This window comes from Ovis canadensis, chromosome 19, assembly GCF_042477335.2.
Source record: "Ovis canadensis isolate MfBH-ARS-UI-01 breed Bighorn chromosome 19, ARS-UI_OviCan_v2, whole genome shotgun sequence".
Lineage (NCBI taxonomy): Eukaryota > Metazoa > Chordata > Mammalia > Artiodactyla > Bovidae > Ovis > Ovis canadensis.
This window is the reverse complement of record NC_091263.1, coordinates 30,163,843-30,180,587: the sequence shown is the minus strand read 5'-3', so window position 1 is coordinate 30,180,587 and position 16,745 is coordinate 30,163,843. Positions and strand designations below refer to the sequence as shown.

Genomic DNA, 16,745 nt, shown 5'->3' with positions numbered 1-16,745 from the left:
CTGCTCACGCTGCAGCACCTGCAGGCTGCTCTCAAAGCACAGTCTGGGGACCTCTGGTGAGCTGGGGACCCTTTTGAGAGGCCTTCCCAGGTCAAAACTATTTTCAAAACAGTCTCAGACTTTACCTGTTTTTTCCACTCTCATTCTCAGATGGGTATACAGTGGAGCCTTCCAGAGAACACATGGTAAGTGATGACCAACAGTCTAAATGCAGAAGCACATATAGGCATCCAGGGATCTTACCTTAAGCCAGACATTAAACAGAGCTGTAAACTTGTAAACAATGTTACTTGTCTCCATACATTTGTTCAGAAAGTAGCTATTTTTAGAAAACTTATTTAAGCTGTGATGCATTTATTGCTAGGGTTTTTAAGTAAATTAGTAAGTTACCATAGTTTAAATTATACAGTTTTAATTTTTAATACAGTAACTACTGATAGCTATAACACTAAACAAACACCCTAGGGGTACTTCTTAATTGAAGAGTATAAAAGGACTTCAAGACCAGAAGGTTTGAGAACCCTTGCCTTCTTTCCACACTTACACAAACTGATGACATGAAAAAGGAAAAAAAGTTCTTTTGCCAACAACTAACACACAACAGAATCTTATCTTCAGTTTCAAGGCAATGCAATATATTGGACCTATTTTAGTAGACAGTTCAGTTCATTTATAAGAAGAAAACCTTACATTTTAAAATTTTCTCTTCAGCTTCTTTAAGGTGTGAGGTTGATGTAGGGCACCATGTGGGAAGCCAACCAGTTAGCCATCCTGACCTAGAGCATCAAAACAAAATACAAAGAGGTGAGTTCATGCTCTTCTCAACTCTCAACTGTTCCACAGGGAGAAGACAAGCAGAATAGAAAGTTCACTGTCTGTGTGATGAGGGAGCTGTCTGCAGGTGACAAATTCACCAAACAGGCACAAAGCATTGTGATAAAGAACTGAGACACAGACACCTTCAGCCTGAAAGCCTCCATGTAGATCTCGAAGCCCATCTTACCTTCATGGACAGTCACACTCCACGCAGTCAAGTAGACTAAAAATGGACAGAATAAGAAAAAAGAAAAAAGGCACCCCCTCCCCACCCCGCTGCAAGACAGTTTCTCATCAGGGCGGAAGAACAAGAAGTCAAAGACCATGAGTCCGATCATTTCAATGGCAGGTTCACAGCAAATGTAAAACGCTTTCTACGAGGGCAGTGAGAAGAGAAATCTTATTAAAGAATGAGATTTTTAAAAAAAAAAAGGGCTTCATATCTTATGGTTAAGAGTAGAACACATTCCTAAAACAAACACAGAGGTTGGGCCCATGTTCAATCTACCATAGCATGACCGGGTTAAGTATTAAAAGCTTTGAATTCCAGCAAACAGCAAATGATGAGAATGTCCCAGGCATCTATCTGGCGGAAGGTAGCTAGACAGAGAACAAGCAAGCAGGCCTTGGGCAAGAGGTGAGGAAAGGTACAGTGAGGCTCGTAGCAAACCCAACAGAGGGGGAGCCTTCAGGTCCTGACTCAGCAGCAGAACGCAGACACATATCCTGGCATGACGCCGGACATCAGTGGCCACCTGACAGCTCCCAAGAGCTCAGCACTTGACCAGTATCACTTAAAGTGTGACCCTTCTCATGAGAGAAAATGAAATCGAGAAGACGAAGCAAGTTCCGGAGGAGACGCAACAGCCAGAATGAAAGCTCAGGCACAGGGATGGAGACAAGAAGATGAGGAATAATGAAAAATTAAACCAGGTGAGGGTAAGAACTTACAACTAGAAGACTGAGTTAAGTTCTGGAGACTGAATGCATGGCATAGTGATTACAGTCAACAATACTGTACTGTAGACTTTGTAACTAACAGACTAGACATAAATGTTCTCACCACACACAAAAAAGAGAATTATGAGATATGGTAGAGCTGATAGCCAAGCTATGGTGGGAATCATGCTACAATATATAAATGGATAAATCAACATGCTGTATATCTTGAACTTAACAATGCTATGTTAATTATATCTCAATGTTAAAAATAAAAAAAGCAAAAAAAAAATCTAATTGAAGAAACAGGAGACCCAACAATTCTAATACATGATAGAATGAACTCACTCCACAGTTCCTTATTAAGCACGCAATACTATTTACAGAACTATTCTATTCACTTGGGGTGTTATCAGTTACCAAACAGAGCTAACAATGATTTATTCTCCCTAAAGGGATCAGGAAGTTGCTTTTGGACTGGATCTTCACAAATAGGGTATTTCTTTCTTTTTTTTAAAAAAAATATTTTATTGAAGTATAGTGGACTTACAATGTTTCAGCTGCACAGCAAGGTAATTCAGTTATACAAATACACATATATTATTTTTTAATTTATTTTCCATCATAGGTTATTACAAGATATTGACTACAGTTCCCTATGTTATACAGTAAACCTTTGTTGCTTGTTGCATTTCTATTTTTTAATTAGAAATCTAGCATTCTATTCATACTAAGTCAAACAAGTAAAATCAAAATGTCATAATTTTTCCAATTAAGCAAAAATTCATGTTTATAAAATACATATATCATACATATATATATATATATATATATGTATACAAAAGCTTTTCTACTACACTTGACAAAGGCTTGAGAAAGAACGTCTCCCCCCAGAAAAAGAGATGGGAAAACTGGAGAACATAAAACTAAATGAAATGGGAGCACTGAATATGAAATAGAAAAAATGAAACAAACTAGATAAAAGTAAAAGATCATCATATAGTCCAGTTGTTTTTAAACATGACTGCTCATTAGAAACATATCTAGAGCTCTGGAGAAAAAAAGCAATACCTGAGCATTTGTACTTTTCAAAAAATTTCAAGATAATTCTGATATGCATCTGGATTTTAAAAAGTGATGACAGGTTCTTCTATTAGATCCTAGTTTTGGTGATACAGACTTCTATTATTTTTCTGTTGATCAATCATGATACAATAATATTAAATGAGTAATACTCTAGTCATAGTTATGTAATCACAACAGTAAAAGATATTTATTAGTTTTCACAATCAACAGACAGAAAATAAAAGATAATTACAACTGCAAGCCATAATTGGGGAATGATTAACAATATAAAATAATTACATACAACTTAGGGAGGGTCAAGCAGAGTGATGTGGTGAGTGGAAGGGCATACATGCGCATGTTTTCATCCACCCAGCCAGTCTATGTCTTTTGGTTGGTGCATTTAATCTATTTACATTTAAGGTATTTATTGATATGTATGATCCTAGTACCATTTTCTTAATTGTTTTGGGTTTATTTCCTGTAGATCTTTCCCTTCTACTGTTTCCTGCCTAGAGAAGTTCCTTTAGCATTTGTTGTAATGCTGGTTTGGTTGTGCTGAATTCTCTTAACTTTCGCTTGTCTGAAAAGCTTTTGATGTCCCCATCAAATCTGAAGGAGTCTTGCTGAGTAGAGTATTCTTGGTTGTAGGTTCTTCCCTTTCATCACTTTAAATCTATCATGCCATTCCCTTCTGGGTTGTAGAGTTTCTGCTGAGAAATCAGCTGATAGCCTGATGGGAATTCCCATGTATATTATTTGCCATTTTTTTCCTTTTCAGTTTTAATATTTTATCTCTGTCTTTAAATTTTGTCAGTTTGATTACTGTGTGTCTCAGTGTGTTCCTCCTTGGGTTTATCCTTCCTGGGACTCTCTATGCTGCCAGAACTTGGTTGACTATTTCCTTTCCCATGTTTGGGAAGTTTCCAGCTATTATCTCTTCAAATATTTTCTCAGGTCCTTTCTCTCTTCTTCTGGGACCCTGACAGTGTGAATGTTGGTGTGTTTAATGTTGTCCCAGAGGTCTCTTAGGCTGTCTTCATTTCTTTTCATTCTATTTTCTATATTCTCTTCTGTGGCAGTGATTTCCACCATTCTGTCCTCCAGGTCATTTATCCATTCTTCTGCCTGTTATTCTGCTATTGGTTCCTTCTAGTGTATTCTTCATCTCTGTTTGCTTGTTCTTTAATTCTTCTAAGTCCTTGGTAAACATTTCTTGTATCTTCTCAATCTTTGCCTCCATTATTTTCCCAAGATCTTGGATCTTCTTCACTATCATTATTCTGAATTCTTTTTCTGAAAGGTTACCTATCTCCACTTCATTTAGTTGTTTTTCTGGGGTTTTATTTTGTCCCTTCATCTGGGACATAACTTCCTGCTTTTTCATCGCAGTTAACTTTCTGTAATACAGTTTTTGTTTTAGCCGCTGCGAAACTGTGCTTCCATCTGTTCTCTGATGGATGAGGCTAAGAGGCTTGTGTAAGCTTCCTGATGGGAAGGACTGGCACGGGAAAAACTGGGTCTTGCTCTGGCAGGCAGGACCTTGCTCAGTAAAGCTTTAATCCAATTATCTGCTGATAGGTAGGGTTGCACTCCCTCCCTGGTAGTTGTTTGGCCTGGGGCCACCCAGCCCTGGGGTCTATAGACTCTATGGTAGGATTAATGGTGAACTCCAAGAGGGTTTAGCCAAGGGAGACCTTCCAGTGCCCCCATTCCTGCAGTGAGCCCCTGCCAACCCACGCCTCCACAGGAGGCCCTCCAACACTAGTTTTGGGTCAGTCTCCAGTGGGGTTACTGCTGCTCTCCTCTGGGTCTTCGTGTGTTCAAAATTTTGTTTGTACCCTCAAAGACTGGGAGTCTCTGTTTTCCCTCAGAACTCTGGAAAGGCTATAATAGAATCCTGCTGGCCCACAAGGCCAGGTTCCCTGGGGATTCCCAGTCCCTTTGTCAGATCCCCAGGCTGGGAAGCCTCATGCAGGGTTCAGAACCTTCACAAAAGTGCGAGAACTTCACTGGCATTATTGTCCTCCAGTCTGTGCATCACCCACCTGGTGGGTTTGGGATTTTCATTTTATCGTGATCGCTCCCCTCCTATCGTCTTGCTGCGACTTCTTCTTTGTCTCTGGAAGTGGGGTGTCTTTCTTTTGGTGGGTCCCAGCATCCTCCTGTCGATGGCTGTTCACCAGCTCGTTGCAATTTTGGTGCTCTCGCGGGAGGAGATGAGCACACAGGCTTCTACTCCACCATCCTGAACTGAAACCCGAGGATATTTCGAAAGCTGCAGTGGTGGTTCAGGCAGTCCCCGTGCAGGAAAGGCATGAGCACATGTACACAGTGAAGTATGCCGTGCACGGGGCGAGGTGACAAGGGCACTGTTTCCAATGGCTGCTCTAACAAATTACCACATGCTTCAAGCCACAGAAATTCAGGCTGTCACCACTCTGGAGACGCAAAGCCTGAATTTAGTGTCACTGGGCTGAAACCTAGCTGCTGGCAAGGCCACCCTCCCAATGTAGGCTCTAAGGGAAAAACTCTTTCCTAGTCTCTTCACGGTTCTGGTGGCTGCTGGTATTCCTCACCCCAGAGCAACATCCCTCCAGTCACCTGCGCCCCTACTACCTGCCTCCCCACTGCCACATGTCTTCCGAAGCAGAAAGTATGTTCCAAGGTAGAGTAAACACACTCAATAAATAGTAGTTGATATTATCCTGACAACAATAGCTATGATTCACTAACATTGATGAGGCATAAAATAGGAGTTTTATATAAGGTTCAGAGGGAGTGCAAAGATAAACTGACAGAGAATTGTCATTTTACGTAAACTGCTTGTCTCAAAGGTAAGGCTACTTCTAGTTGACCTGCACTGGGAACTGCAGCCTTTCTCCAGCCTTTCACTTGAAGCTTTAATGCTATTTTTGGCATTTCTTATTCTCTGTCCTCTAGACATATAACATTCCCTGTCTTCTTGCTTCCTGGACCTGAATATCCTTGGAATATACCTCTCCCCTTCTTCCCATGATTTATTAGACTCTTATCAACCTCAGATTAGATTCCATGTCTCCCACATACCCAAAGACGATCAGATCAAGGTGGCAGGATGGACTCCTGTAATCAAGCTCTATTTTCTTAATTCTCAAGTTGTGTCCTCAAGCTCATATTTACTCATCGGTATCCTCACCTAACTGAAAGATCCCTGAAGGTAAGGACTCACTGCGTGGTCAGTTTCTATCCCAATACCTAACATATTAATATACATTCATGATATGAAGTTTTTTGCTTCACCTTAAGTGTACTGGTTGCAATGAATTAGAAGTGGATGACTATGAAGCTCTCCATCTTAAGATATAATTGGATTACATAGATGTATGCATGTATGTCAAAATGCAGCAAATGAACACATAAAAACTTAAGCATTTCATCATAATAAAATTTTACACCAAAAAAAAAAAAAAGGTAAACAGTCTGAATTTGATAATTGCTTACAAAGAAGGGATAATAGAGGATTCCTAGGTTTCTGTCTGAGATGCTACCAATAACAATCGAGGAATAAGAACAGCTGTGAGGGACTTCCGTAGTGGTCCAGTGGTTAAGACTTCACCTTCTAATGCCAGGGGTGCGGGTTCAATCCCTGCTTGGGGAGCTCAGACCCCACATGCCTTGTGGCTAAAAAAATGACAACATAAAACAGAAGCAATAATGTGACAAATTCAATAAAGACTTTCATAATGGTTCACAACAACAACAAAAATCTTTAAAAAAGAAAAGAATAGCATTGAATAGAAAAACATGCTAAGTTCTGAACAGGTTGATACAGTACCTACCACATTTTTCTAGGGTTTGTAGGCTCATCCTACTGCATTTCCCTTCCCTATAAAATTTCTCTAGGCATTATGTGTAACAGGTGCTCAATAAATAATGTTTGCTGAATGATTAAGTCACTCACAATCCAACATACTCTCAGTTCAGGCTACACCCATTTCACAGATGCGAACACTGAAGTTCAGAAACGTCAAGCAAAAAGCCCAAGAGTATACCGCTAGTGAGTTCAGTTCAGTTCAATCGCACAGTCGTGTCCGACTCTTTGCTATCTCATGAACTGCAGCACGCCAGGCCTCCCTGTCCCTCACCAACTCCAAGAGTCCACCCAAACCCATGTCCATTGAGTTGGTGATGGTAAGTAAATGACATAAATAGAGGTGTGACTTGAACTGAGTGACTTCAAAACACTTTTTTCTCAGGCGACCACCTTCCTTAAAACATCTGAAGAGTTGTCATTACCTACAGAACAAAGTCATATTCCTCAGACCCACACAGAAAATACTTCACATTCCATCCAAGATTAACCTCTCCCCATCTTAAGTCTTTTCACACTGTATTTTTCAGTACCTCATAACTCCCCAAATTCCACAATATTTTATGCCTCTGTGGCTCTCCCTTGGTCCAGAATGCCTTGTCTTTTCTGAGATACTTACTGTCCCTGATCCTGATGCCAAGAGTCATTAGACACTCCTCTGACCCTTGTCACAGACACAGGCAGTAGTATTGCTCTGGTTACTCGTTTACGATATTTATCTGCTCTATTGCACTCTGAGCACAACGAATGCGAAACCCACGTTTAACATCATTCTTATATTGCCAGTGCCAGAAACACTAATTGGCTGATGGCCATGTGAGTGCTTCCTCACTGTGTGTGTGAAATGAAGGCCTTGGTCATAAGAAATAAAAGACGCGGATGAAGGAAGGCAAACGAGGATCGTTTCTATAGGCAGAGAGCACCTCCAGTACCACCGGTTCTCATTAGAAGATAGGACGTGGGCAAGTTACAGGCCTGAACCTCCCAAAACAAAACAAAAAACAAACAAACGTCAGTGCAAAAAGGTCAATCAAGAAAAGGGTAATCAACAGAATGAACAATTTAGGAAGGTGATCAGAAGCATGGTACTTCACACTTTTTTCTTCACATACATAAATTTTTCCTTTTTATCTGCTAGTCAAATTTCTTCTTGTCTTTTTATCTTTAGATATAAAGACTTCATAGTAAGTTTCGTAACTATGTATGTATGTATGCATATGAACACACATACACACAGAGGATTATAGGACAGGACTATAAGTAGATGTGGGCTCCCCAGGTGGCTAAGGGGGTGAAGAATCCACCTGCCAGTCCAGGAGATACAAGAGACTCAGGTTCTATCCCTGGTTCAGGAAGATCCCCTGGAGCAGGAAATGGCAACCCATTCCAGTATCCTCCCCTGAGAAATCCCATGGACAGAGGAGTCTAGCGGGCTACAGTCCATGGGGCCACAAAAGAGTCAGACATGACTGCGTGACTGAAAAACAACATAAGCAAATGTACTTGGTCAGGTTTTCATGGCAGGTGGGTTATACTGTGGAGACAACATGTGAAAAGAAGAATGCTGGGGTTCCAGTTCTAGATGGACAATCCTGCTCTCATCTCCTCCACGCACACACTGAATCCACAGCTATAGATGGAACAGTTTCCTCTGACAATAACCTAAATGCTGGCTGAGCAAGCCCTCCATAAAAGGGGCAAACCAGAGAGAAACCACTTCGAAGCAGGTGGGAAAGGCTGAGACACAATCTCACCGTAAACGCTACTATATAGCGCAGCTACCCACAATCAGGAGGTAACGCAAAACCCAGAGCTTCTCCCTGAGGAGCAAACAGCTCATAACCCACATAGGGCTCCCTCACTTTGAAGACTGGCACCTGAAAGATGAGCCCCCAAAATGTGTGGTTTTAAGGCTCAAGGCCAGGACACACGTGGGGTGTGGCACACCGAGGAATGGTTCTCAAAGGGCTTGCGTGTAGCCTCACGGGCACCAGGGCCCAGAAGCAGCCCTCTGAAAGCAACCCGGGTTCATGTGAGAGACTCACTTCCTAGTCTTAAAGTGACGGCAGAAGGGGCAGGGGCCTGCTGGGATGCTCCCCAGGGACGGAGACTGGTGGACATCATCTTCCTGCTCTCTACCATCTTCTGTTTGCTGACCCAATTTTTAGGTTTGCTATCCGTAGTCAAGGCTATGGTTTTTCCAGTGGTCATGTATGGATGTGAGAGTTGGACTGTGAAGAAAGCTGAGCACAGAAGAATTGATGCTTTTGAACTGTGGTGTTGGAGAAGACTCTTGAGAATTCCTTGGACTGCAAGGAGATTCAACCAGTCCATCCTAAAGGAGATCAGTCCTAGGTGTTCATTGGAAGAACTGAAGCTGAAGCTGAAACTCCAATACTTTGGCCACCTCATGCGAAGAATTGACTCATTGGAAAAGACCCTGATGCTGGGAGGGATTGGGGGCAGGAGGAGAAGGGGACAACAGAGGATGAGATGGCTGGATGGCATCACCGACTCGACAGAGATGAGTTTGGGTAAATTCCAGGAGTTGGTGATGGACAGGGAGGCCTGGCACGCTGTGATTCATGGGGTCGCAAAAAGTCGGACACGACTGAGCGACTGAACTTAACTGATCCAGAGGACACCTCTTCTTTCCCCCGGCTCTGGCAGTCAGAGGGGCTTGTGTTCCTGGGTGCCATGGGGCTGTAACAATCACAGAGACATTTCTTGAAGACTACCACCCCCAGGACACCACACAGACGAAACACATCCCTCGTCTCTTTCAGAAGAGGCCTGTTTATTTGTCCAGGAGTTTTGGCCTTAGAAGCAGGTCTCTGGTGTGGCACACATGAGCAACTACAGAGGTGCGTTCATGGAGCACAGCCTGGGGGATGCCTTTTTACACTCACCCTCTGCCTTGCTATAGCTCATCAGCATCTTCCAGAAGGGAGCTCGTCCAATCCTCCGGAGCCCTGATTTGTGTGACTGCTGCCCATGGGACACCTCCAGACCCAGGGTTTTCCCCTCTGAGGTTTTATCATGTTTTTTCGTTTGAAACATATTCCTTTGTTTCCTCATTTTGCTTGATTCTCTGTGTTGGTTTCTATGCATTAGATTAAAAACAATCACTTCTCCCAGTGGTAAAGAGTTGGTTGTAGGAGATGAATCTTATTGTTCAGCCCTGCCCTAGCTCCTGGTTGTCTTTCAATCCTTTGTGATTGTCCAAGAAGCTAATTTTATTTTCACTAGTTCCCAGTAGTTGAGGGTATGCCAACACAGTGTCCCAAAGAGGAGGATCTCAGTCAGCACCTAGATTTAGGCTGGTTGGAAGCCAAACACTCAGGTATCAGTTTTTAAAGAACATAACAAAAACAAAAATAAACAAGTGTAACTACATTAAAGTAAAAAGCTTCTGTGCAGCAAAGGAAACCCTCAACAAAACAAAAAGGCAACCTACAAAATGGGAGAAAACATCTGAAAATCATAAATTTGATAAGAGGTTAATATCCAAAATACATAAAGAACTCATGCAACTCAAGAGCAAAAAAAAAAAAAAAAAAAAGTCCAGTTAAAAAACGGGCAGAGGATCTGAATATACTTTTTGCCAAAGAAAACATACAGATGGCAAACAGACAGATGAAAAGATGCTCAGATCACTAACACTGGAAAAATGTAAATCAAAACCATAACGAGATAGCCTCTCACACTTGTTAGAATGGCTATCATCAAACAGGTAAGAAAGAAAAAATGTTAGAGATCATATGGAGAAAAAGGAACCCTTGCATACTGTTGGTAGAAAACAGTATGAAGTTTCCTCAAAAAATAAAACTACACTAGGATCCAGCAGTTCCACTTCTAGGTATTTATCTGAAGACAAAACAAGAAACTTGAAAAGATATATGCACCCCAGTGTTCACAGAAGCATTATCTACAATACAATGGCCAAGATATGGAAAAAAACCTAAATGTTCATCAACAAACTGATAGAGAAAGAGTGTACGTTACACAAAACATATGCATAATGGAAAATTATTCAGCCATAAAATAGAGTGAAATATTAACATTTGTACAACATGGGTGAACCTAGGGGTATCATGCTACATGAAATTAAGTCAGAGAAAGACAAATTCATATGATCCCACTTACATGTGGAATCTTTCAAAACAACTATAACAACAATAAGCTCAGAGGTAAACGGGTGGTTGACAGAGCAGGAGAGTGGGAAAAACGGGTGAAGGGTAAAGTATAAACAAGCTATACAATGAGTAAGTCATGGGGATGCAATGCATAGCATGGCAGCTACAGTTACTGATACTGTACTGCATATTTGAAAGCTAAGAGAGCAAATCTAAAAAAGTTGTCATCACAAGAAAAAAATTCTGTAACTTTGCATGGTTAACTAGACTGACTGTGATAATCATTTCGCAATATATAAAAATACCAAATCATTATGTTATACCCCTGAAACAAATACAAAGACATATGTCAATTATGCCTCAGTAATAAAAAAAAGGATAGAACAGAAGATCCATAATAGCCTATATTAAAATGAGGCTCCAATCTAACATTCTCTGCAACCGGTTTCAAATCTTCTGAATTAACAGGAGGTAAGACCTCTAGGCATCTCTGACAAATGCTACCTATAACTTATTATCAAGGTATCAAGATAACAGAAAGCATTACTACTATCAGATTATTTGCAAATATGCAAACTATTGACAAATTATAAAGGAAAAACAACTCAAGTCTTCAGCAATGAAATTTTCAATTCATTCAACTGCCTGCTAAGCTGCAACTAAAACTATTGTTTTTTAGTTGCAGCTTAACAGGCAACTAAAAGAATCTCATGCTCTTCAGAGCTTAAAATTAAAAAAAAAGTTCTTGACAAGATGGTCATCAACATCTATGTCTGGCCACAAGTACATGAATTAGTACCAATAGGAAGTTACTCACAACTCAATTTCATTAATTTTTTTCAGCAAATATTCCTCAATAACAGCACAGTTCTTGGCCAAAGAGAATCAGGCCAGTGTTGGCTCAGATGGTAAAGCATCTGTCTACAATGTGGGAGACCTGGGTTTGATCCCTGGGTCAGGAAGTTCCCGGGAGAAGGAAATGGCAACCCACTCCATACTCTTGCCTAGAAAATCCCATGGACGGAAGACCCTGGTGTCCATGGGATCACAAAGAGTCAGACACGACTGAGTGACTTCACTTTCTTTCTTTCTACAACAAAAACAACGAATACAAGTAAAATGAACTATATCTACTATTGTTCCCCCTCACATCATAGACACATTGGGGCAGAGGAAACACAAATGCAATCTGTTTCAGTATTCAAATTATATATAAAAAATGTCAGTTTCTTTATGCCTACTATGCACAAGGCACTAGAATTTAAAATGCGATGCGGCAGCCGTTAATACAGGAATCATGCCTACCTTCACCTATTCATCACTCGTCACAAAACCAATTTTTAAGGGATAGGATTGTCTTGTCTCTGCATTTTGCTTCCCAGTGATTGCCTTAACTCAAAGAGAAGGGGCAAAATAATGTTTTTATGTTTGCAAGGCTTTTTATTGGATTACATTAAAAACAAGGGCTCTTCAACCACAAGAGGGGCCAATAATAACTCTCTAGGTTTTTTACAGCAGCTTTTTCAAGTAGATAATTTTTTTTTAAGTGGAGTTTTTCTGAAGTATGTTTAAACTGAAAAATATATATTTAACAAAATACGTTAAAAGTTCATCTTCACTGTTAATGGAACTGTAAAGACACCTCTCTTCCCTTGGGCCTCGTGTTTCTGTCTCATCAGTTTTTGCCTTAACTAGATGACAATGTTTTCTAGATGACAATGTTTTATATAAATTGCCTTAATTTTTTTCTTATTCTACAGGATTGAGTGTTAGTGCTCAAAAGCACATTTTTAAAGAGTGACAGCAAGGTCTACCTTTTCCTCCTTTCAGTTTATAAGCTTTTGCTCATGAGTTCCCACACCTTAGCTGGCAACCTCTATGATTCAACTCTTTAAAACGCCCATCCAACCTCACTTCCTGTCTTTGGGGTAAATTGACCTCATCTTCAAAGAAACCCTTTGCCTCTTCCACAAAATCGCCTATGCCATTCAGAGTTGTTTTTGCATTTCTCAGCTCACTGTGTGCAAGACTGAGATTGGAACTAAGCACACAGTCTGAGGTTTGTCAGATGTCCAGCCATACTTCTGAGGGCACAAAGTCCAAAAGAACAACTCAATTTACCACGGCCGTGATACAGTGAACAAGATACAGGGCTGCCTCCTCAGAACTTTGGGAAATACACAGAAACGCAAAAATTAACTTCTCTAATAAGCAGATAAACAGTAAATACCATCATACTTTGCTGAGGCCCTGACTTCAGAAGAGATGAAAAGTGTCAGCTCTAATACAAAGATAAGACATTCACGACAGGGACTCTATCTATCTATGGCATCAGGAAGATTTTATCATACACTGACTTATCTATTGAGAACCAACCTCATTAGGAAGGCTGAGGACTCAAGCCCCAAAGCATCTAAACAAAATACTAAATAAACTTGCTTTGCAACCTGTAACATGTAAGCAATACTTTTAGTGAGCAGACTTCTGAGTAAGAAAAGCTTTAAAACACCATATCAAAGGTGGCAACTCTAAGGAAAGCCAATAAGATGTGCTCAGCATATGAACAGTTTGTTAACTCAAGAATCTGATTTTAAGTATCCCGAGTTCTAAAATAAAAACTGAAACTTTCCCCCTGAATTTTCTATGTACTCTTTCTCTCTCTCTCTTTTTAAAAAATAGCATTAACATTGTACTTGTATCCTAGGCTATCAACATTTAAATTTCCTAGTAATTCCTGTTTTCTTCTCTAAGGCATTTGACTATCCATAGTATTACTAAATCTGAATTGCACAAACTGTAAATATTGTGAAACAGTGAAAGAGGTTTCAAAGTATTCTGAAGAAAATATACAGAAGTCTGGTCAGTTTCCACATAGTTTTTGGCTACTTAAATAACATTTCTAATTAGGTTACAAGTAAAGAGAATTTCATTATATTACAGGTTTGTTTAAAATGGCCTATACTGACTGGTACTATCAAGAAAGAAAAACTTATGTTTATTACTGCCCTCTATAAGCTACTCTAAGCAAGTATTCTATCTACCTCATTTAGAGAAACTATGAGGTTTTCATTTTTATTATAAATATCCAAACTGATTAGAGTTATAAATATATGTATTCCTCTGAAATAATTCCTTAACCAGTGAATGACTGAAAACTTCCAGAGTGAAAATGATAACCCTTGGGCAAATAAAGATCTTTTTTTCCCTGGAAAATGACTTCTTAAATCCTACCCAGGAAAAGAAGAAGAAAAAAAAAGAGTATGTCTCACACAAGTTATAATTTAAATGATTAACATGCCATTTTTGTTGTTGTTATTTTTATAGTTTTATTTTTGTGTACAGATTTGCTTAACAATCAGTCAATTTCTAAAAATATGGAACGCTTCACGAATTTGTGTGTCATCCTTGCCCAGGGGCCATGCTAATCTTCTCTATTATTCCAATTTTATTAGTATATGTGCTGCAGAAGCGAGCACTGAACGTCTATTATAAATAATATAGACTTTAAGGACTCATTCAGAGGCACATTTTATTCTGAAATGTGTTAGTCAGTGTTGTTTTTACTAAGTGTACCACCCATGGGACTTTACAATCTCTTGTTGGGTTCTTTGTCACAGGAATGACATCTGCATTTGCTGGTCTGTAACTGGCATTTTGGAGAACAGGCGAAACAGTGAAGCATGGTTCCCTGTTGGTTCATCCAAGGTCAAGGAGAAGAACCATATTCACAATTCTCTGATATAATTTACGTTTATGACTCTAACTGCTCAAATTCATCCTAGTCAAATTTAAACTTTGAATTTCTTATAACAGTATCTATTGATGTACTCTGATATTTTGGAATTAAAAAATTTAAATCAACTGCAAAATGAATAATCAAGTACTAGGATTTTTTATCCTAATGTTTGTGTCAGCATAAATTTAGAACAGTTGAAATGTTTAATTCTTAAAATGTTATTGAAACTTGCTATTTATAAAGCCCCTATGGGCTCAACCAGACATTTGAGTAACACAAAAGCTCTGTCTTCAATGATCTGACAAAACAAGGACAGAAAAACGATACTACAGGACATGATGGAGGCGCCATGAAGAAAGTGCAGGAAAAGAAGGGAGATCACCCTCTGTCTGGGGTCAGAGAAATCAACTTGAACCAAGTCACGGAAAAACGGGAGGTAAGCAAGGCACATGTGTAGGAAACAATGAAAGACACAGCTTGGCTAGAGCCCAGAGCACAGGAAGGAAAGAAGACTCCAAAGTTAGCAGCCTCACCGCCTGCAAAGGGCTTGGAAGTCAGGCTGAGGACATATAATACCACCACACTGTGTGTGCGACTGACTGCATGAGTGCTCACAGTGTCTGACTCTTTGCCACCCCCATGGACTGTAGCCCCCAGGCTCCTCTGTCCAAGGAATTTTCCAGGCAAGAATACTGGAGTGAGTTGCCATTTCCTTCTCCAGGGGATCTTCCTGATCCAGGAACCGAACCCGCATTTCCTGCATCTTCTGCACTGGCAGGCGGATTCTTTACCACTGAGCCACCTGGGAAGCCCTCTACTGTGGGTGGTTGTGCTACATACTAGACTGTGCCTCTCGGGAGTGTAAAAGTAACTAACTTTCCATAAGTTATGTGGAAAGCATAGGCACAGGACATTGAGGCCCCCAGGTGACAACAGGGCTGGAAAGGTGATGCTGCACTTAGAGGCTACTGGACGTGGTAATAGATTCTGTGTTTGGATCAATGGAGGTGGGGGAGGGAGAGTGAAAAGACAGTACCACATTTCTTAATCTGGAGGACCAGAAGAACCAAAAACCTAAGTTCAATTCAGTTCAGTCGCTCAGTCATGTCCAACTCTTTGGGACCCCATGGACCGCAGCACACAAGGCCTCCCTGTCCATCACCAACTCCCGGAGTTTACACAAATTCATGTCCATTGAGTCAGTGATGCCATCCAACCATCTCATCCTCTGTCATCCCCTTCTCCTCCTGCCTTCAATCTTTCCCAGCATCAGGGTCTTTTCCAATGAGTCAGCTCTTCTCATCAGGTGGCCAAAGTATTAGTTTTAGCTTCAACATCAGTTCTTCCATTGAACACTCAGGACTGATCTCCTTTAGGATGGACTGGTTGGATCTCCTTGCAGTCCAAGGGACTCTTTGAGTCTTCTCCAACATCACAGTTCAAAAGCATCAATTCTTCGGTGCTCAGCTTTATTTATAGTCCAACTCTCACATCCATACATGACCACTGGAAAAACCATAGCTTTGACTAGATGGACCTGTGTTGGCAAAGTCATGTCTCTGCTTTTTAATATGCTGTCTAGGTTGGTCATAGCTTTCCTTCCAAGGAGTAACCATCTTTTAATTTCATGGCTGCAGTCACCATCTGTAGTGATTTTGGAGCCCCAGAAAATAAAGTCAGCCACTCTTTCCACTGTTTCCCCATCTATTTGCCATGAAGTGATGGGACCTAATGCCATGATCTTAGTTTTCTGAATGTTGAGCTTTAAGCCAATTTTTTCACTCTCTTCTTTCACTTTCATCAAGAGGCTCTTTAGTTCTTCTTCACTTTCTGCCATAAGGGTGGTGTCATCTGCCTATCTGAGGTTATTGATATTTCTCCCAGCAATCTTGATTCCAGCTTGTGCTTCATCCAGCCTGACATTTTGCATGATGTACTCTGCATATAAGTTAAACAAGCAGTGTGACAATATACAACCTTTACGTACTCCTTTTCCTACTTGGAACCAATCTGTTGTTCCATGCCCAGTTCTAACTGTTGCTTCCTGACCTACATACAGATTTCTTAAGAGGCAGGTCAGGTAGACTGGTATTTCTATCTCTTGAAGAATTTTCCACAGTTTGTTGTGATTCACATAGTCAAAGGCTTTGGCAAAGTCAATAAAGCAGAAATGGATGTTTTTCTGGAACTCTCTTGCTTT

At 40.4% G+C, this 16,745-nt stretch overlaps 1 protein-coding gene and 1 non-coding gene across 3 annotated transcripts in view; both read right to left on the bottom strand.

The window, feature by feature from the left end:
- ABHD5 (abhydrolase domain containing 5, lysophosphatidic acid acyltransferase) overlaps nt 1-16,745 on the bottom strand; it is a 38,782-nt gene that overhangs the window by 17,294 nt on the left and 4,743 nt on the right. Inside the window, exon 2 of one of the 2 annotated variants that reach the window (XM_069560790.1) lies at nt 691-776. In XM_069560790.1, the coding sequence (XP_069416891.1) occupies nt 691-776 (86 nt within the window). Of the gene's footprint in view, nt 1-125; nt 244-690; nt 777-16,745 lie in introns of those variants that run through there. The other variant, XM_069560791.1, reaches the window with a different exon arrangement.
- On the bottom strand, nt 14,178-14,285 carry LOC138424944 (U6 spliceosomal RNA). Its single transcript, XR_011251039.1, has one exon. It is a non-coding gene; the product is annotated as a U6 spliceosomal RNA (small nuclear RNA).